We start from the raw sequence: 22040 nt of genomic DNA, 5'->3' as shown, positions 1-22040 counted from the left end.
TTTATTTTCTTTTTCACTTAATTTTCGAAAAATCCAAAAAAAAAAAATTTTCAAAAATCATAAAAACCAAAAATATTTCTTGTCTAAGTCTAGTGTCTCATTTTAAGTTTGGTGTCAATTGCATGTTTTTGTTCTTCTTGCATTTTTCGAATTCATGCATGTGTCTTCATTAATCTTCAAGTTGTTCTTGATGATTTCTTTGTTTTGATCTTTAAATTCTATTGACTTGAGTGTTTTGTTGTCTCTCATGTGCATTATCATCTTGTCAGTGTCAGTAGTATACAAACTGCTAAGTTTGGTGTCTTGCATGCATTATTTGATTTTAGTTGCATTATTCCTTATTATTAAAAATCCAAAAATATTTTTAATTTGTGTCTTTTCAAGTCAATAATACAGAGAATTGAAGATTCAGAACATACTGCAGAGGAATCACACAGAAAAAGCTGGGCATTCAAAAATGCCCAGTGAAGAAGACAGACTGGCGTTTAAACGCCAGCCAGGGTGCCTGGCTGGGCGTTTAACGCCCAAAAGGATAGTAGTTTGGGCGTTAAACGCCAGAATGTGCACCATTCTGGGCGTTTAACGCCAGGATGGCAAAGGGGGAAGATTTTGTTTTCAAAATCAATTTTTTTTCAAGTTTTCAAAGTTTTTCAAAATCAAATCTTTTTCAAATCATATCTTTTCAATCAAATGATTTCAAAATCAATTTCTTTCCTTTTTCAAAGATACTTACTAACAATTAATGATTTGATTGAACATTTTTTGCCTTTTCTGTTGAGGAAGGTTTTATGTTTGAATCATATCTTTTCTTGTTAGGCAAGTCATTAATTTTTAAAATCATATCTTTTCAAATTGTTTTCAAATCATATCTTTTAAAATTGTTTTCAAATCATATCTTCTCAATCACATCTTTTTAAAACCATAACTTTTCAATCATATCTTTTTAATCACATCTTTTTCAAAATAAGTTTTCAATCAAATCTTTTTAACTTCTAATTTCAAATCTTTTTCAAAAATCACTTGATTTCTTTTCACTTTGAGTTTTCGAAAATTATCAATCAATTCTTCAAAAATGTTTTCAAAATCTTTTAATTAATTTTCGAAAATTACTTCCCTCCTTCTCACATCCTTCTGTTTATGGACTAACACTATCCCTTAATGCAAAATTCGAACTTCATCTCCTTTGTTAAGTTCGAATTTTCTACTTCTGTCTTCTACTCTTCTTTTCCTCTGACACCTAAAGGAATCTCTATACTGTGACATAGAGGATTCCACATTTTCTTGTTCTCTTCTCTTTCTTATGAGCAGGAGCAAAGACAAAGGCATTCTTGTTGAGGCTGATCCTGAACCCGAAAGGACCTTGAAGAGAAAGCTAAGAGAAGCCAAAGCACAACTCTCTTTAGAGCACCTGAACGAATTCTTCAAGGAAGAAGAAAACATGGCAGCCGAAAACAACAACAATGCCAACAATGCAAGGAAGGTGCTTGGTGACTTTACTGCACCTACTCCCGATTTCTATGGGAGAAGCATCTCTATCCCTGCCATTGGAGCAAACAACTTTGAGCTTAAGCCTCAATTAGTTTCTCTAATGCAACAGAATTGCAAGCTCCATGGACTTCCATTGGAAGATCCTTATCAGTTCTTAGCTGAATTCTTGCAAATCTGTAACACAGTCAAGACTAATGGGGTAGACCCTGAGGTCTATAGACTGATGCTATTCCCTTTTGCTGTAAGAGACAGAGCTAGAATATGGTTGGACTCTCAACCTAAAGAAAGCCTGGACTCTTGGGAAAAGCTAGTCAATGCCTTCTTGGCAAAGTTCTTTCCACCTCAAAAATGGAGTAAGCTTAGAGTGGAAGTCCAAACCTTCAGACAGAAGGATGGAGAATCCCTCTATGAAGCTTGGGAAAGATACAAACAATTGATCAGAAAGTGTCCATCTGACATGCTTTCTGAATGGAGCATCATAGGTATTTTCTATGATGGTCTCTCTGAACTGTCCAAGATGTCCTTGGATAGCTCTTCTGGAGGATCTCTTCATCTGAAGAAGACGCCTACAGAGGCTCAAGAGCTAATTGAAATGGTTGCAAATAACCAATTCATGTACACTTCTGAAAGGAATCCTGTGAACAATGGGACTAGTCAGAAGAAAGGAGTTCTTGAGATTGACACTCTGAATGCCATATTGGCTCAGAACAAAATATTGACTCAACAAGTCAATATGATTTCTCAAAGTCTGTCTGGAATGCAAAATGCACCAAGCAGTACTAAGGAGGCTTCATCTGAGGAAGAAGCCTATGATCCTGAGAACCCTTCAATGGAAGAGGTGAATTACATGGGAGAACCCTATGGAAACACCTACAACCCTTCATGGAAGGATCAACAGAGACCTCAACAAGGTTTCAATAACAATAATGGTGGAAGAAACAGGTTTAGCAATAGCAAGCCTTTTCCATCATCTTCTCAGCAACAGACAGAGAATTCTAAGCAGAACCCCTCTAACTTAGCAACCATGGTCTCTGATCTAATTAAAACCACTCAAAGTTTCATGAATGAAACAAGGTCCTCCATTAGAAATTTGGAGGCACAAGTGGGATAGCTGAGTAAGAAAATCATTGAACTCCCTCCAAGTACTCTCCCAAGCAATACAGAAGAAAATCCAAAAGGAGAGAGCAAGGCCATCAATATGACCGAATTTGGAGAGGAAGGAGAGGAAGTGGACGCCACTGAGGAAAGCCTCAATGGGCGTGCACTGACCTCCACTGAGTTCCCCAATGAGGAACCATGGGAATCTGAGGCTCAAAATGAGACCACAGAGATTCCGTTGGACTTACTTCTGCCTTTCATGAGCTCTGATGAGTATTCTTCCTCTGAAGAGGATGAGTATGTCACTGAAGAGCAAGTTGCTAAATACCGTGGAGCAATCATGAAGCTAAATGACAAGTATTTGGAAATGAGACTTGGGAGAATGAACCTCCTGTGCTCACCAAAGAACTGGATGATTTGTCTAGGCAGAAACTGCCTCAAAAGAGACAGGACCCTGGAAAGTTTTCTATACCTTGTACCATAGGCACCATGACCTTCAAGAAGGCCTTGTGTGACTTAGGGTCAAGTGTAAACCTCATGCCCCTCTCTGTAATGGAGAAATTAGGGATCTTTGAGGTACAAGCTGCAAAAATCTCACTAGAGATGGCAGACAATTCACGAAAACAAGCCTATGGACTTGTAGAGGATGTTCTGGTAAAAGTTGAAGACCATTACATCCCTACTGATTTCATAGTCCTAGAGACTGGGAAGTGCATGGATGAATCCATCATCCTTGGCAGACCCTTCCTAGCCACAGCAAAGGCTGTGATTGATGTTGATAGAGGAGAGTTGATCATTCAAGTGGATGAAGAATCCTTGGTGTTTAAGGCCCAAGGATATCCCTCTGTCACCATGGAGAGGAAGCATGAAGAGCTTCTCTCAAAACAGAGCCAAACAGAGCCCCCACAGTCAAACTCTAAGTTTGGTGTTAGGAGGCCACAACCAAACTCTAAGTTTGGTGTTGAACCCCCACATTCAAACTCTAAGTTTGGTGTTGGGAGGTTCCAACACGGTGCTGAGCATTTCTGAGGCTCCATGAGAGTCCTCTGTCAAGCTAACGACAATAAAGAAGCGCTTGTTGGGAAGCAACCCAATGTTATATTTTATATTTTTTGTTATTTTGTAGGTTGATGATCATGAGAAGTCACAAAATTAATTGAAAAAGCAAAAACAGAATGAAAAACAGGAAGAAAAACAGCACACCCTGGAGGAAGATGCTGCTGGCGTTTAAACGCCAGTAAGCCTAGCAGTTGGGCGTTTAACGCCCAGTCTGGCACCATTCTGGGCGTTTAACGCCAGAAAGGGGCACCAGACTGGCGTTAAACGCCAGGAAAGGGCAAGAACCTGGCGTTAAACGCCAGGAATGGGCATCAGCCCGGCGTTTAACGCCAGAATTGGCTCAAAACGTGATTTTGAGTGCCATTTGGTGCAGGGATGACTTTTCCTTGACACCTCAGGATCTGTGGACCCCACAGGATCCCCACCTACCCCACCACTCTCTCTCTCTTCTTCCCCCATTCACCAATCACCTCAATACCTCTTCCCCAAACACCCTTCACCTATCAAATCCCATCTTTCTCTTCACCACTCACATCCATCCTTCATAAAACCACACAACCTCCTCCATCTCCTCCATTTTCTTCTTCTTCTACTCTCTTCTTTCTTCTTTTGCTCGAGGACGAGCAAACCTTTTAAGTTTGGTGTGGTAAAAGCATTGCTTTTTGTTTTTCCATAACCATTTATGGCATCTCAAGGGATGCACTTTCCTCCACAAGACTATTGGGAGCAACTGAACACCTCCCTAGGAGAATTAAGTTCCAACATGGGACAACTAAGGGTGGAGCACCAAGAACATTCCATCTCCCTCCATGAAATTAGAGAAGATCAAAGAATCATGAGAGAGGAGCAACAAAGACAAGGAAGAAACATTGAGGAGCTCAAGCACTCCATAAGGCCTTCAAGAGGAAGAACAAGCCGCCATCACTAAGGTGGACCCGTTCTTTAATCTCCTTGTTCTTTATTCTTCTGTTTTTTCGAAAATTTATGCTTATGTTTATCCATGTTTGTGTCTTATGATCATTAGTGTCTTAGTGTCTATGCCTTAAAGTTATATGAATCCATCACCTCTCTTAAATGAAAACTATTTTTATCACAAAAGAACAAGAAGTACAGGATTTCAAATTCATCTTTAAAACTAGCTTAATTAGTTTGATGTGGTGACAATACTTTTTGTTTTCTGAATGAATGCTTAAACAGTGCATATGTCTTTTGAATTTGTGGTTCATGAATGTTAAAATTGTTGGCTCTTGAAAGAATGATGAAAAAGGAGACATGTTACTGAGGATCTGAAAAATCATAAAAATGATTCTTGAAGCAAGAAAAAGCAAAAAAAAAAAGAGAAAAAGAAAACGAAAAAAAAAAATAGAGAGAAGAAAGAAAAAGAGAAAGAAATAAAGTGTGATCCAAGGCAATAAGAGTGTGCTTAAGAACCCTGGACACCTCTAATTGGGGACTTTAGCAAAGCTGAGTCACAATCTGAAAAGGTTCACCCAATTATGTGTCTGTGGCATGTATGTATCCGGTGGTAATACTGGAAGACAGAGTGCTTTGGGCCACGGCCAAGACTCATAAAGTAGCTGTGTTCAAGAATCATCATACTTAACTAGGAGAATCAATAACACTATCTGGATTCTGAGTTCCTAAAGAAGCCAATCCTTCTGAATTTCAAAGGATAGAGTGAGATGCCAAAACTGTTCGGAGGCAAAAAGCTACTAGTCCCGCTCATCTAATTTGGAGCTTAGTTTCATTGATAATTTGGAGTCTATAGTATATTCTCTTCTTTTTATCTTATTTGATTTTCAGTTGCTTGGGGACAAGCAACAATTTAAGTTTGGTGTTGTGATGAGCGGATAATATGTACGCTTTTTGGCATTGTTTTTAGTATGTTTTTAGTAGTTTTAGTTGAGTTCTTAGTATATTTTTATTAGTTTTTAGTTAAAATTCACTTTTCTGGACTTTACTATGAGTTTGTGTGTTTTTCTGTAATTTCAGGTATTTTCTGGCTGAAATTGAGGGACCTGAGCAAAAATCTGATTCAGAGACTGAAAAGGACTGCAGATGCTGTTGGATTCTGACCTTCCTGCATTCGAAGTGGATTTTCTGGAGCTACAGAAGCCCAATTGGCGCGCTCTCAACGGCGTTGGAAAGTAGACATCCTGGGCTTTCCAGCAATATATGATAGTCCATACTTTTCCCAAGATTTGATGGCCCAAACCGGCGTTCAAAGTCACCCTCAGAATTCCCAGCGTTAAACGCCGGAACTGGCACCTAATTGGGAGTTAAACGCCCAAACTGGCATAAAAGCTGGAGTTAAACGCCAAGAAGAGTCTCTACACGAAAAATGCTTCATTGCTCAGCCCAAGCACACACCAAGTGGGCCCGGAAGTGGATTTTTATGTCATTTACTCATCTTTGTACACCTTAGGCTACTAGTTTTCTATAAGTAGGACCTTTTACTATTGTATTTGGATCTTTTGATCATGTTTTGATGATTGAACCCTCTTTGGGAGGCTGGCCATTCGGCCATGCCTAGACTTTGTTCTTATGTATTTTCAACGGTGGAGTTTCTACACACCATAGATTAAGGTGTGGAGCTCTGCTGTACCTCGAGTATTAATGCAATTACTATTGTTCTTCCATTCAATTTCGCTTATTCTTTATCCAAGATATCACTTGTTCTTTAACCTGATGAAGGTGATGATTGACGCCCATCACCATTCTCACCCATGAACAAGGTGACTGACAACCATTCTTGTTCTACAAGCATTCGAGGCTCTAGTGAATATCTCTTGGATTCTTTAATCGGAATCTTCGTGGTATAGGCAGGACCTGATGGCAGCATTCAAGAGAATCCGGAAGGTCTAACCTTGTCTGTGGTATTCTGAGTAGGATTCAATGACTGAATGATTGTGACGTGCTTCAAACCTGTAACCTACTGGGCGTTAGTGACAGACGCAAAAGAATCACTGGATTCTATTCCGGCCTGATTGAGAACCGACAGATGAATTCCGCTATGCTGTGACAGAGCATATGCAAATCGCTTTCACTGAGAGGATGGGAGGTAGCTGCTGACAACAGTGAAACCCTTGCTTAAGCTTGCCATGGAAAGGAGTAGGAAGGATTGGATGAAGGCAGTAGGAAAGCAGAGAGACGGAAGGGAAGGCATCTTCATGCGCTTATCTGAAGTTCCTACCAATGAATTACATAAGTATCTCTATCTTTACCTTCTTGTTATTTTCGTTCATCACCATTACTATTTGAGTTTGCCTGACTAAGATTTACAAGATGACCATAGCTTGCTTCAATACTAACAATCTCCGTGGGATCGACCCTTACTCACGTAAGGTATTACTTGGACGACCCAGTGCACTTGCTGGTTAGTTGTGCGAAGTTGTAGTGATCACAATTTCGTGCACCAAGTTTTTGGCGCCGTTGCCGGGGATTATGAGAGTTGTGAAAAAGTAATGTTCACAATTTCGCCCACCAAGTTTTTGGCGCCGTTGCCGGGGATTGTTCTTGTGTATGGACAACTGACGGTTCATCTTGTTGCTTAGATTAGGTATTATTTTTCTTCAGAGTTCTTAAGAATGAATTCTTAGCCCAGCCAGATGCATGCACAAAATCTTGCTGGAGGATGACGCCAAGCCAGTGGTTCAACCACAAAGGCGGCTGAATCCAGCTATGAAAGAAGTGGTGCAGAAAGAGGTCACTAAATTACTAGAGGCTGGGATTATTTATCCAATTTCTGACAGCCCCTGGGTGAGCCCTGTCCAAGTTGTCCCTAAGAAGGGTGGCATGACAGTGATTCATAATGAAAAAAATGAACTGGTTCCTACAAGAACTGTTACAGGGTGGCGTATGTGTATTGATTATAGAAGGCTCAACACAGCCACCAGAAAGGATCATTTTCCTTTACCATTCATAGACCAGATGCTAGAAAGACTAGCAGGTCATGAATACTACTGCTTCCTGGATGGATATTCAGGTTATAATCAAATTGCAGTAGATCCCCAGGATCAGGAGAAAACGGCATTCACATGCCCATCTGGAGTATTTGCATACAGAAGGATGCCATTTGGCCTGTGCAATGCACCTGCAACCTTTCAGAGGTGCATGCTCTCAATTTTCTCTGATATGGTGGAAAAATTCCTGGAAGTCTTCATGGATGACTTTTCAGTATTTGGAGACTCATTTAGCTCCTGCCTTGACCATTTAGCACTTGTTCTGAAAAGATGCCAAGAGACTAACCTGGTTTTAAACTGGGAAAAATGTCACTTTATGGTGACTGAAGGAATTGTCCTTGGGCACAAAATTTTGAACAAGGGAATAGAGGTGGATCAAGCTAAGGTAGAAGTAATTGAAAAATTACCACCACCTACCAATGTTAAGGCAATCAGAAGCTTTCTGGGGCATGCAGGATTCTATAGGAGGTTTATAAAAGATTTTTCAAAAATCGCCAAACTCTGAGCAACCTGCTAGCTGCTGACACGCCATTTATCTTTGATAAAGAGTGTTTGCAGGCATTTGAAACTCTGAAAGCTAAATTGGTTACTGCACCAATCATCTCTGCACCAGGACTGGACATTACCATTTGAATTGATGTGTGATGCCAGTGACCATGCAATTGGTGCAGTGTTGGGACAAAGGCATGACAAGCTTCTCCACGTCATTTATTATGCTAGCCGTGTCCTAAATGATGCACAGAAGAATTACACAACCACAGAAAAAGAGCTACTTGCAGTGGTTTACGCCATTGACAAATTCAGGTCCTATTTAGTAGGATCAAAAGTGATTGTGTACACTGATCATGCTGCTCTTAAATATCTACTCACAAAGCAGGATTCAAAACCCAGACTCATCAGATGGGTGTTGCTTCTGCAAGAGTTTGATATAGAAATAAGAGACAAAAAAGGGACAGAGAATCAAGTAGCAGATCATTTGTCCCGAATAGAGCCAGTAGAAGGGGCGTCCCTCCCTCTCACTGAAATCTCTGAAACTTTTCCGGATGAGCAACTCTTTGCCATCCAGGAAGTGCCATGGTTTGCAGACATTGCAAACTACAAGGCAGTGAGATTCATACCCAAAGAGTACAGTAGGGTGCAATCAAAGAAATTAATCACAGATGCAAAGTACTATCTTTGGGATGAACCATATCTCTTTAAGAGATGTGCAGACGGAGTAATCCGTAGATGTGTGCCTAAGGAAGAAGCGCAAAAGATTTTATGGCATTGCCATGGATCACAGTATGGAGGACATTTTGGAAGTGAACGAACAGCCACAAGAGTCCTCCAAAGTGGCTTCTACTGGCCTACTCTCTATAAAGATTCCCGAGCATTTGTGCTTAATTGTGACAGTTGCCAAAGATCAGGCAACTTACCTCACAGTTATGCCATGCCTCAACAAGGAATCTTGGAGATTGAGTTGTTTGATGTATGGGGTATTGACTTCATGGGTCCTTTCCCACCATCATATTCAAACACTTATATTCTGGTGGCAGTGGATTATGTATCCAAATGGGTGGAGGCTATTGCAACACCCACTAATGACACTAAAACAGTGTTAAAATTCCTCCAGAAACATATCTTCAGCAGATTTGGTATCCCTAGAGTGTTAATCAGTGATGGGGGCACTCATTTCTGTAATAAACAGCTTTACTCTGCTCTGGTACGTTATGGAGTCAACCACAGGGTGGCTACTCCATATCACCCACAAACTAATGAGCAAGCTGAAGTCTCAAATAGAGAACTTAAAAGAATCCTGGAACGGACTGTAATTAACCGTAGAAAGGATTGAGCAAGAAGCTTGGATGATGCTCTGTGGGCATACAGAACAGCATTCAAGACCCCCATAGGGACCTCTCCATACCAGCTCGTGTATGGAAAGGCGTGTCACTTGCCAGTGGAACTGGAACACAAGGCCTACTGGGCAACCAGATTCCTGAACCTTGATGCCAAGTTAGCTGGAGAAAGACGATTGCTCCAGTTAAATGAGCTAGAGGAATTTAGACTCAATGCTTTCGAGAATGCAAAAATCTACAAAGAGAAAGCAAAAAGGTGGCATGATAAGAAATTGTCATCCAGAGTCTTTGAGCCAGGACAGAAAGTTCTGCTATTTAATTCAAGGCTCAAATTATTCCCTGGGAAACTAAAATCCCGGTGGAGAGGTCCATATGTAATCACAAGCGTATCACCATATGGATACATAGAACTTCAGGATAGTGACTCTAACAAAAAGTTCATTGTTAATGGACAAAGAGTTAAACACTATCTTGAAGGTAATTTCGAGCAAGAATGCTCAAGACTGAGACTTAATTGAAGATCAGTGATAGTCCAGCTAATGACATTAAAGAAGCGCTTGCTGGGAGGCAACCCAGCCACTTCATAAGTTTATTTACTAATTAAATAAATTTTCTTTTCTTTACAGGTTTAAGTTCAAGTATCTTCAAAGGTGAAATAGCAATTGGTTGAAGTCACGGAGTTACAGGGAAATTTGGAAGCTCACTGGCGTGAGAAAACCAGTAAGAAACACTTTGGGCGTTAAACGCCCAAAAGAAGCACCCACTGGGCGTTTAACGCCAGTAAGGGTAGCCTTCTGGGCGTTAAACGCCAGAAAGGAGCATCTTCTGGGCGTTAAGCGCCAGAAAGATGCACCTTCTGGGCGTTTAACGCCAGTCTGCTAGCATCCTGGGCGTTCAGAAAAACGCCCAGTGACAAAGGACTTCCTGGCGTTCAACGCCAGAAAGAAGCACCAGATGGGCGTTGAACGCCCAGGAGAAGCAACTATTGGGCGTTAAACGCCCAAAACATGCATCGTTTGGGCGTTTAACGCCAGGATGGTGGGAGGAGGTAAAACACGTTTTTCTTTATAATTTTTCTAAATTTTTATGTTTCAATTCATGATTTCTTGCATAAACATGTTTCAAATTGTCATCCCTCAAATCAAATTAGTTTTCTAAAAATCCTAATTTCTAAAATCCCTTTTTCAAAAAAATATTAAATATATCTTAATCCATAAAGCCAAATGGCTTTCCAATCCAATCCATCATCTTTTCAAATTTGTTTTCAACACATCAATTATTTTTTAAATCTTTTTCAAAATTAAATTTCAAATCTATCTTTTAAATTATAATTCATATCTTTTTCTTTTCAAAGTTATATCTTTTTCTGATCATATCTTTTAAAATCATATCTTCTATCTTACCTCTTTCTTATTTTTTCAAAAATTTCCCACCCCCCCTCCCTATATATTGTATTCGGCGCCCTCCTCATCTTCACCATCCAACACTTGCTCTCCTTCTATCCCTCTTCTTTCTTCTCTTTTGCTTGAGGACAAGCAAACCTCTAAGTTTGGTGTGTTTTATCCGTGATCACAAAAACATACCCACTAAAGATCATGGCTCCTAAAGGAAAACAACCCAACCCAAGAGGCAAGAAAGAAAGTACTCCAAAGCCACTTTGGAATCAAGGGAAGTTCTTAACTAAAGAACATTCAGACCATTACTACAAGATAATGAGTCACAGATCCGTGATCCCGGAAGTCAGATTTGATCTGAAAGAAGATGAATATCCGGAGATCCAAGAGCAAATTCGAAACAGGAATTGGGAAATTCTGGCCAATCCTGAAACGAAAGTGGGAAAGAACATGGTTCAGGAATTTTATGCTAATCTATGGTAGACAGAAAGGCAAAGAATCATTGGAGCTGCTCTCTTTGACCATCGGACTGTAGTCAGAGGAAAGATCATTCATACCAATTCTGACAAGATCAGGGAGATATTTAAGCTTCCCCAACTGAAAGATGACCCAGACTCCTTTAACAGGAGAATGATGAGGGTCAATAAAGGGCTGGACAAGGTTCTGGAGGACATATGTATCCCTGGAGCCAAGTGGACCACTAGCACGACTGGCATCCCGGTTCAACTCAAAAGGGAAGATCTGAAACCAGTAGCCAGAGGTTGGCTGGATTTCGTAGGGCGTTCCATATTGCCCACCAGCAACCGTTCTGAGGTTACTATTAAAAGAGCAATAATGATTCACTGCATCATGTTGGGAAAAGAAGTGGAAGTCCATCAGCTGATCTCCTGTGAGCTATATAAAATAGCAAACAGGAATTCTAAGGACGTCAAATTGGCTTATCCAAGCCTAATTTCCATGCTTTGCAAAGATGCTGGAGTAAAGATGGGAATAACTGAATATATCCTAATTGAAAAGCCCATTACTGGAATATCAATGGTCAGACAACAGCAACAAGATGATTCAACCAAGAGGAGAGCACAAGAAGCCCTCCCAGAACTGCCCCAATTCGAATATTGGGAACATCTTGAGGCTTCTATTTCCAAATTGCAAGAAGCTATGGATCAAATAAAGGAAGAACAGAATAATCAAAGTAGCATGATTTGCAAACTGCTCAAGGAACAAGAGGAGCAAGGGCGTGATCTAAGGGAGCTAAAGCGCCAAAAATTAATCCTTGAACAACACCCCACAGATTAGAGGAACATCTACTCCTCAAAACAACAGGTTGCTGAGTTCCAATTTTTCTGCTTTAGCTTAGTAATAGTATTATTATAGAAATTCACCTTAGGAGATATTTAGTAATAATTAGTATGTCTATTTTGATTTTATTTCCAATTAAGCTATAATTTATTTTTCTCATCATCATCAGGCATGAATAAAGTAGTAGATTTTTTTAGAATAAAGAAGTAATCTATATTTTTTCGAGTTCTCAATAATAAAAATTATAATTAATTATATGTGGTGGCAATACTTTTTGTTCTCTGAATGAATGCTTGAACAGCGCATAATTTGTACTTTGAATTTGATGAATATTGGCCCCTGAAAGGATGAGGAACACGAAAAATATTATGGATGATCTGAAAAATCATGAAATTGATTCTTGAAGCAAGAAAAAGCACTCAAAAAAAAAAACAAGCCATGAGCCCTAGGTAAGGGTAAAAAAAAAAGATCCAAGGCTTTGAGCATCAATGGATAGGAGGGCCCAAGGAAATAAAATCCAGGCCTAAGCGGCTAAGCCAAGCTGTCCCTAACCATGTGCTTGTGTCATGAAGGTCCAAGTGAAAAGCTTGAGACTGAGTGGTTAAAGTCGTGATCCAAAGCAAAAGAGTGTGCTTAAGAGCTCTGGACACCACTGACTGGGGACTCTAGCAAAGCTGAGTCACAATCTGAAAAGGTTCACCCAGTTATGTGTCTGTGGCATTTATGTATCCGGTGGTAATACTGGAAGACAAAGTGCTTAGGGCCACGGCCAAGACTCATAAATAACTGTGTTCAAGAATCAACATGCTACACTAGGAGAGTCAATAATACTATCTGAATTCTGAGTTCCTAAGGATGCCAATCATTCTGAAATTCAAAAGATACAGGGAGATGCCAAAACTGTTCAGAAACAAAAAGCTACAAGCCCCGCTCATCTAATAAGAATCTGAGCTTCATTTAAAACTCTAAAATATTATTACTTCTTAATTTCTGTTAGAACCTATTTTATTCATCTAGTTGCTTGAGGACAAGCAACAGTTTAAGTTTGGTGTTGTGATGAGCGGATATTTTATACGCTTTTTGGGGGTAATTTCATGTAGATTTTAGCATGTTTCAGTTAGTTTTTAGTAGAATAATATTAGTTTTTAAGCAAAAATTATATTTCTGGACTTTACTATGAGTGTGTGTATTTTTCTGTGATTTCAGGTATTTTCTGGCTGAAATTGAGGGAGTTGAGCAAAAATCTGACTTAGGCTGAAAAAGGACTGCTGATGCTGTTGGATCCTGACCTCCCTGCACTCGAAATGGATTTTTTGGAGCTACAGGAGTCTAATTGGCGCGCTCTCAACGGCGTTGGAAAGTAGACATCCAGGGCTTTCCAGCAATATATAATAGTCCATACTTTGCGCGAAGATAAATGACGTAACTTGGCGTTGAACGCCAAGTTCATGCTGCTGTCTGGAGTTAAACGCCAGAAAAACGTCATGATCCGGAGTTGAACGCCCAAAACACGTCATAACCTGGAGTTTGACGCTAAGAAAGGCCTCAACTCGTGGATAGCTTTAGTCTCAGTCCCAGCACACACCAAGTGGGCCCCAGAAGTGGATTTCTGCACCAATTATCTTAGTTTATTCATTTTCTGTAAACCTAGGTTACTAGTTTACTATTTAAACAACTTTTAGAGACTTATCTTGTACCTCATGACATTTTCAGATCTGAATTATATACTTTGTGATGGCATGAGTCTCTAAACTCCATTGTTGGGGGTGAGGAGCTCTGCAGCGTCTCGATGAATTAATGCAATTGTTTCTATTTCACTCAAACGTGTGTATGGTCTGATCTAAGATGTTTATTCGCGCTTAATTGTGAAAGAGATGATGATCCGTGACACTCATCATCTCTCTCAATCTATGAACGTGTGTCTGACAAACACCTCCGTTCTACATCAAACTGAATGAACTTCTCTTAGATTCCCCAACAGAATCTTCGCGGTATAAGCCGGATTGATGGCGGCATTCATGAGAATCCGGAAAGTCTAAACCTTGTCTGTGGTATTCCGAGTAGGATTCTGGGATTGAATGACTGTGACGAGCTTCAAACTCCTGAAGGCTGGGCGTTAGTGACAGACGCAAAAGAATCAATGGATTCTATTCCAACCTGATTGAGAACCGACAGATGATTAGCCGTGCTGTGACAGAGCATAGGAACGTTTTCACTGAGAGGATGGGAAGTAGCCACTGACAACGGTGACGCCCTACATGCAGCTTGCCGTAGACGTGCTTTACAAATAATTGAGTTAAATACTACATTGCAGAAATTCAGAGGACAAAGCATCTCCAAAACTCCAACATATTTCTCATCACTGCACAACAAGTAACGCTAGCATTCTCTATTATTTTTCTAATAATTTTAAATACTTTGACTTCTTACAATTAAATTCAAATAACCTTGTTGACATCCTAACTAAGATTAATAAAATAAATATTGATTGCTTCAAACCAATAATCTCCGTGGGATCGACCCTTACTCACGTAAGGTATTACTTGGACGACCCAGTGCACTTGCTGGTTAGTTGTGCGAATCACAAATTCGTGCACCAGTTGGCTGCAGCTGGCATGTGCCAGACTCAGTCTCAAAACCATGTCATCTTGATGTTAAACGGCTCCTTTCTATGGGCACCCTCCTGTTGACCATGAGGGCATCTAGCACCTAGGAGCTCCTCTACATAATCCCAAGTCGGACGATGGTACCAAGTCTAGAAGTCACGCAAGTACCCACCTACTGGCTCTCCGTTTGTGCTTAACATGAGGTAGTATACAACATCCTGCAGGGTGATGATGCACTCACCCTATGGCAGGTGAAAAGTGTAGGTCTCTGAACGCCATTGCTCCATGAATGTAGTGATAAGAGAGTTGTCAAACATGAAGTTCCTAAGTTGCAACTTGTCGCCGAATTCAGCCTCTTTCAGGTAAGGGACAATGGCGTCTGGGGATGCAATAGTATAACTCAACCACCTAGGTAGTAGCAGGCAAGGCCTCTGTTTAAAAATAAAACTTTTTAAAAACTTGGATTTCGAACTAAGTGCTCTCGCGTATTAAATTTAAAATTAAAAAATATAAAATTCGACTTAGAGAAATAACATAACGTAATAAACAGGGATAAACAATTATTAATACATTTCTTTTATTTAACAAAAAACTTATAAACAGTTAATAAATAAATTAAACTAAGTTAATTAGTAAATCAACTTTTGCTATAAGTAAATTCGACACCTAAGCAATGGGATTTTTTATTTAAATAAATTAAATAAATATTTTATTTACTGAAATAAATAATTATAAAATTATTACGAAAAGATGTCCCTCATTCTTATCTCGTTTACACTGTAAATGAAATAATTACGAATGTATCTTGTTTATCCTGTAAACGAGATACATTCATAATGATCTTTTTTACAGTGTAAACGAGATATGTGTATTTATAAATATAAAAATATAATTTTTGAAAATAATAAAAAATATTAATAATTTAAATTAAAACAAACTCATAAAAATAGAACATTTCAAATAATAGGAAAGATGAACGATTTTTTTCAAAATAAGATATGTGGTTTTAACTAACTGATGAATGGACGTATAATGTAATTTAAAACTATCCATTTAAAATTAGCACATTATTTTCTTAGAAACCAATTTAAATTTAAATTTGCCACTACTTCTCTCATCCGTTAAAAAAAAGTGAAGGCACATAAGTGGCATCATTAAATTGCCCACTATTAACACAGTTACCTTTTTGTAACCTACTATTAACACTATGAGGAAGTATAGGGAGTCAATGGAATATTTGTACAATATGTACAATAGAGGTTTAGGGATGTCCGATTTAGTATTAGAGATATAACCATTAGTGTTATCTTTTCCCATCAACTTAAGCTTTTAGGATGAGTGGTATCATGACATGGTATCAAAGTTCTAGATCCGAAAAGTCATGAGTTTGATTTTTGGTGAACCCTAAATCAGCTTAAACTTTTGGGAGTACATAAAAGATTTAAAAATTTTGTCAGTTAAAATTATATTTCAATCAAAAATTTAATAAACAAATTATATTTTAGTTAAAATTTTGAAGTATTATTTAAATTAAGAGTAAACTACCATTTGTACCCATGAAAGTTGAAAACGCTGACATATCTATCCATAAAAAAAGGAAATTACCATTTGTACCCATGAAATATAATTTTTACAAGCAAAATTATTCAAATACTAAAAAATTACCTAAAATTCCTAAACTACCTTTATCTCTACCACTACCACTGTCATCTCCTCCCGTCCTCCCCTCTCCTCTCTCTCTCTCTCTCTCTCTCTCTCTCTCTCTCTCTCTCTCTCTCTCTCTCTCTCAATGTTCTCATCTTTTTCCCACCACTGCCACCACCACCACTAACCCATCCTCTCTCTCCCCTTCCATTTTTTGAGCTCGTCGCCGCTGCCATAATCCGTCAACTTTGCAAACTCTTTCCTCTTTCTCTCTCTCTCGCTTTCCTTCTGTGTTTTGCTTTTCTCTCTCTCTTCTGCTTCTTCGAATTCTCAACCCAAAAAAAGGGTTTCACCATCATCAAAAACAACAGAACCATCTTCAGATTCTTTGCCCCCACACTCTCTCTTACCTGCAAAATCCCTTATCTTTACCACCACACCACCTCCTTCATCCAATCACCTTTCTAACCCTAACTCTCTTCACCCAACCACCACCTCTCTTGCCCTTTCTAATCTCAAATTCCACCACCACCCCCTTCACCCAGCCACCACTCCATTTTCCTCCAAAACTCACACACGGAGACATTACACACACCCCCACCCGAGGAAGAAGAAGAAGAGAAGAGGAGGGGGAGGAAGACCACACTGGCAATGTGGGGACTCGCTGCCGCTATCACATCATCGTCGCTGTTGTTGAGGGAGCCCAAAGAGGATATGCGAGCCAGAACCAAGGAAGGGGGAGCTGTCGCCGCCGTCGCGCCCTGCTGCTACTGGCTCCGTCACATCTGTCACCGCCATTGATTGAGTCTGTCGCTGTTGTTGTCGCTGGTCTGGAAGGAAGAGAGCGCGCAAGAGTTCGGAGAAGGAAGAGAGAGCAAGAGATCGGAGAAGGAGGAGAGGGTGACGGCCCGCAAGAACTATTTTTTCTCTACTTTTTCTATTGTTGTTGTTGTTGTTGTTGCTGCTACTACTGCTTCTTTATGTGAAGAAGATGATGATGGAGATATAGTGGTGGTGGTGGTGATGGTAGTGATAAAGAAAATGAGATGGTGGTGAGATTTGAGATTAGAAAGGAAAAGGAAGGTGGTGACTGGGTGAAGAGGGTTAGGGTTAGAAAGGTGATTGGGTGAAGGAGGTGGTGGGATAGTGAAGATAAGGATAATTTAGGGATTTTAGGTAATTTTTTAGTGTTTGGATAATTTTGCTTGTAAAACCATATTTCATGGGTACAAATGGTAATTTTTTTTTATGGGTAGATATGTCAGCGTTTTCAACTTTCGTGGGTACAAATAGTAGTTTACTCTTAGATTAATTTAGTGTAAATCCTAATAAAAAATAGTCAGTGAATGGAAGGTAATAAGTAGAAGAAATAATAATGTTAATAATGGGTAGTTAAAAAACAAATTAAACGGTGCCACTTATGTGATTCACTTATTTCAACTCTTGGGAGAAGTAATTGTGTTAATAGTGTTAACTGTGAAATGTTTAAATTTAAATTGGTTTCTAAGAAAATAATGTGCTGATTTTAAATAGACAGTTTCAAATTTGTGATACGATCGATTAATCAGTTAGTTAAAACACATGTTATTTTGAAAACAACCGTCCATCTTCTTTATTATTTGAAATGTTCTATTTTTAAGAATTTGGTCTAATTTAAATTATTAATATTTTTTATTATTTTTAAAAATTATATTTTTATATTTATAAATACACATATCTCGTTTACAATGTAAACAAAATAACCATGAATGTATCTCATTTACAGTGTAAACGAGATATATGCATTTTTTCAAATTTTATATATCTCGTTTACAGTATAAATGAGATAAATTAATGTAATATAAATTGATAAATACGCTACATATTATTTATTTTGATAATTAAAATAATTAAATTATTTATTTAAAAAATTCCTAACAAATGTTCATTACTTGCGTACTTACTTATTTTATGTAACCTAAAGATAAGTCATTCTACTCACGTGCAAAAACAGTAAATCTCTAAAAGTATCATAACTATAATCACATACGATTATTAATTTAAACGATATAAATAACACTAATCTCGAAGTCGATTGCTCTCGTAATGTGCCAATTATCATTCAGGCTGTTGATATCAAGATCCCGTGTGTCAACGCGCACCATAATTTTCGAGCAACTAAAAAATATCAAAAAAATATTCGAGAAAGAAAGAAATGGAGGTTAATGGAGATGGAAAGTGGGCCAAGAGATATGACTATAAACGAGATAAGATATGTTACGGAAATCGGTAAAAACTCTCCAAATTACTTATTTCAACATTTAAAATATTTATTTTATTTATTTAAAAAATCCTTATACCTACCTAAGTTAATAAAATTTCTAATCAACAAAATCTAAATGCCTAACACATTAACTAAATTAATAAAGCCTAAATATATAAACTAATTATTTACTGAAAGTAAAAGAGAAAAAAAAACTAACTTCAAAATTCAAAGCTTATGTGCTAAGTCGCATTAAGTTAGTTGATGTCTCGGTTGTGAATATGTTGTTGGGGGCCATTTGTACTTTAAGAACTCGAACTTAATGTGTTACAAAGTTACAAATTTCTTAAAAACTCTTCAAATACATGAAAATTTCGGCCGCAACCAATTTATATAGGTTTCTGGGTATATCTCGGATGTTGTGACCTATTTTCCGTATTTGAGTGTATCTCGGATATTGAGATCTTAATCAGCGTTTGAACGCATCTCGGATGCTCAGTACGGCAGTACCCGTTTCTGCACATGACACGTATCTCGAGTACATTCAGGATACGTCAACCATTTGTTACATCATATTCCGAAGTCTCATTACCCAAGATACACCTACAGTTAATTTATCTTCCTAGTATCTGAGATGTAATACATTGTGTATTTAGGTAATTACTCTATATTTTATGTATTTCTGTAAATTTTATATTTATTTAATTTAAATAAAAAAATCCCTAAATAAGGTGGTAGAATAAATTGTTTTGAGTAAATAGTTGACCGTATTATTCCAATTCCGCTGGACTGACATACATAGTTGTTATCTCTTCCTTGGCACCAACGGTCAAATTCGAAAGGAACACACTTTCGTTCCTGTTTCAAAATTTGAAAAATTCGACCGTTGCGTTGCGTGACAATCCGTCCCTTAAAAGCGACCCCGCGCCTCTTCTTCTCCATAAACAAACACTGAAATCAATTTCTCTGTTTCCATTCCCTTTCCTTTCTTGACATCACATAATCCATGGCTGACACTGCTGCAGAAGTTCCCACAAGGAGGTCAAGGAGCAAAAGGGCTCTCAAGGACAAAAACTCGTCAACAAATGAGTCCGCAAACACCATCACCACCAAGGTCTCAGAATTCACACCTCCAATTTCTGAACAAGTGATAGTGAAGGAGAACCTCGACACAACCACCACCGTTTCTCAACCCAAGAAAGGAAGAGCTGCTTCAAAGAAACAAAGCACGAAGCAGCAGCAGCAGCAATCTCCTTCTTCTTTTGAGAAAGAGTTGCTTGAGATGCAGGAGAAGCTGCAGCAGCTGCACCTCGAGAAGGAGAAAACCGAGGAGCTCTTAAAAGCCAAGGATGAGGCCCTCAAGCTCAAGGACCAAGAGCTTGAAAACCGAGGCAAGGAACAGGAGAAGCTCCAGACCGAGCTCAAGAAGCTCCAGAAGTTGAAGGAGTTCAAACCCACCATGGTTTGTTTGCCATGCTTGGATCTTGATTTTTTCTTTTTTTTTTCTTTTTTTTTTTTTCACTCCCTGTTCTTGTTTTGCTTTCTTTTTTCACTAACGGTGTTCATAAAATTTCAGAACTTGCCTCTTCCGAAAGATAAGGAACAAGACAAGAAGGACAAGAAGAAAAGGCCCTCTGCTCCTTACATTCTGTGGTGCAAGGATCAATGGAATGAGGTATTAATCCAACAAATATCTCTCAAAAAGGTTCCTTCTGCCTTTAAGAATTGAGACTAACTTATTGAAGGGTTGGCTTTTGTCAGATCAAGAAAACAAACTCAGAGGCAGAATTCAAGGACATCTCAAACATGTTGGGGGCTAAATGGAAGACAGTTAGCGCTGAAGAGAAGAAGCCGTACGAAGAGAAGTACAATGCTGAAAAAGAAGCATATATGGAGGTAATGGCGAAGGAAAAGCGCGAGACGGAGGCACTGAAGCTGTTGGAAGAGGATCAGAAGCAGAAGATGGCGATGGAGCTTCTTGAACAATACATGCAGTTCAGACAAGAAACAGAGAAAGAGACTACAAAGAAGAACAAGAAAGAGAAGGATCCATTGAAGCCAAAGCACCCAATGTCAGCATATATCCTTTTCACAAACGATAGGCGTGCGGCTCTTGTTGCAGAGAACAAGAGCGTTGTGGAAGTTGCCAAGATCACAGGGGAAGAGTGGAAGAACATGACGGAGGAACAGAAGAGGCCTTACGAGGAGATGGCGAAGAAGAAGAAGGAGCAGTATGTTCAAGAAATGGAAGCTTATAAGCAGAGGAAACATGAAGAGGCTGCAAATCTCATGAAGGAAGAGGAGGAGCACATGAAGCTTCAGAAGCAGGAAGCGTTGCAGCTCCTCAAGAAGAAAGAGAAAACTGAAATCCTCATCAAGAAAACAAAGCAGAAGAAGAAGCAGAACAAGGAAGATAAGAATTCTGACCCAAACAGGCCTAAGAGGCCTCCATCCTCATTCCTCTTATTCAGCAAGGAAGCAAGGAAAGCTTTACAGGAGGAACGTCCAGGAATCAACATTTCCACCCTTAATGCAGTCATTTCATTGAAGTGGAAGGTACTATTGATTATTCTTTTTACTTGTCCAGTTTACATGTTACTATTATTATTGTTATTGAGTTTAATGCTAATTAATTGTTGTTGCTGTGGCTATAGGAACTGAGCGAGGAAGATAGACAAATGTGGAATGGGAAAGCAAGTGAAGCAATGGAAGTGTACAAGAAGGAATTGGAGGAATACAACAAAACCATTGCTTCAACTGAAGAATGATGTGGCCTTAAGATTTGTTGAAATGACATGTTCAAGTTTGGATTGAACAAGACTTGTGTTTAGGTTTCTTCTAGCTCTAGTAGTATGTTAAGTAGTTCAAGTTGTAGAATGGTTGAAATGACGTGGTTTTTATGATATGTACCGTCTCAGTAAGAAAATGGAATGCTTATTCTCGGATCTATCTTAAAATATTAACATTAAGTCATTAACTTTAGGGAGAAGACTGTCGGCCATTTTGTTCCAAATTATTGTGCGCACCCACTAAGACTGCCTTTTCTCCCTTTATTAACTACTACTATTGCCAGTTTTAAAAAAAAAAAGTATTAGTTATATAAATACATCACGTTTTGTGAGAAAGTTCTCAGAAGAATATCAATAACTATATAAAAATTAGAAAGACACTAATAATACATTATCAATCTTATTCGGGAGTATAATCATATTTAAGAAAAAAAGGATCGTGATATCTTTTTATCCTCACAACACCTACGCTGGAGCAGAAGTGTTGACCGTTGAGAAGTATAATACTCGCACATCGACATCGGGGTAAAATGAAAGAGTGAGGACTTTATGTATCCATTAATTTGAGCATTCGACCCATATTTGAGCTGGTGGCTTGAATCAGTAGCGTTTTTTAATATGCTA

General features: G+C 38.7%; 1 protein-coding gene and 1 non-coding gene across 2 annotated transcripts; one reads left to right on the top strand and one right to left on the bottom strand.

Moving 5' to 3' along the window:
* Positions 1–1843: 1843 nt before the first annotated feature.
* Positions 1844–1947, bottom strand: LOC112793345 (small nucleolar RNA R71). The gene has a single exon (XR_003198042.1). It is a non-coding gene; the product is annotated as a small nucleolar RNA R71 (small nucleolar RNA).
* A 17620-nt stretch (positions 1948–19567) lies between these two features.
* Positions 19568–21574, top strand: LOC112790813 (high mobility group B protein 13). The gene is made up of 4 exons (XM_025833383.3): positions 19568–20089; positions 20204–20302; positions 20389–21183; positions 21282–21574. Exons 1-4 carry the CDS (start codon positions 19634–19636, stop codon positions 21393–21395), a joined length of 1464 nt encoding a protein of 487 aa, XP_025689168.1. The 5' UTR covers positions 19568–19633; the 3' UTR covers positions 21396–21574.
* Positions 21575–22040: the final 466 nt, after the last annotated feature.

Source organism: Arachis hypogaea, chromosome 3 (assembly GCF_003086295.3).
Source record: "Arachis hypogaea cultivar Tifrunner chromosome 3, arahy.Tifrunner.gnm2.J5K5, whole genome shotgun sequence".
NCBI lineage: Eukaryota > Viridiplantae > Streptophyta > Magnoliopsida > Fabales > Fabaceae > Arachis > Arachis hypogaea.
The sequence above is the reverse complement of the archived record's forward strand: the minus strand, read 5'-3'. Positions and strand labels throughout refer to the sequence as shown.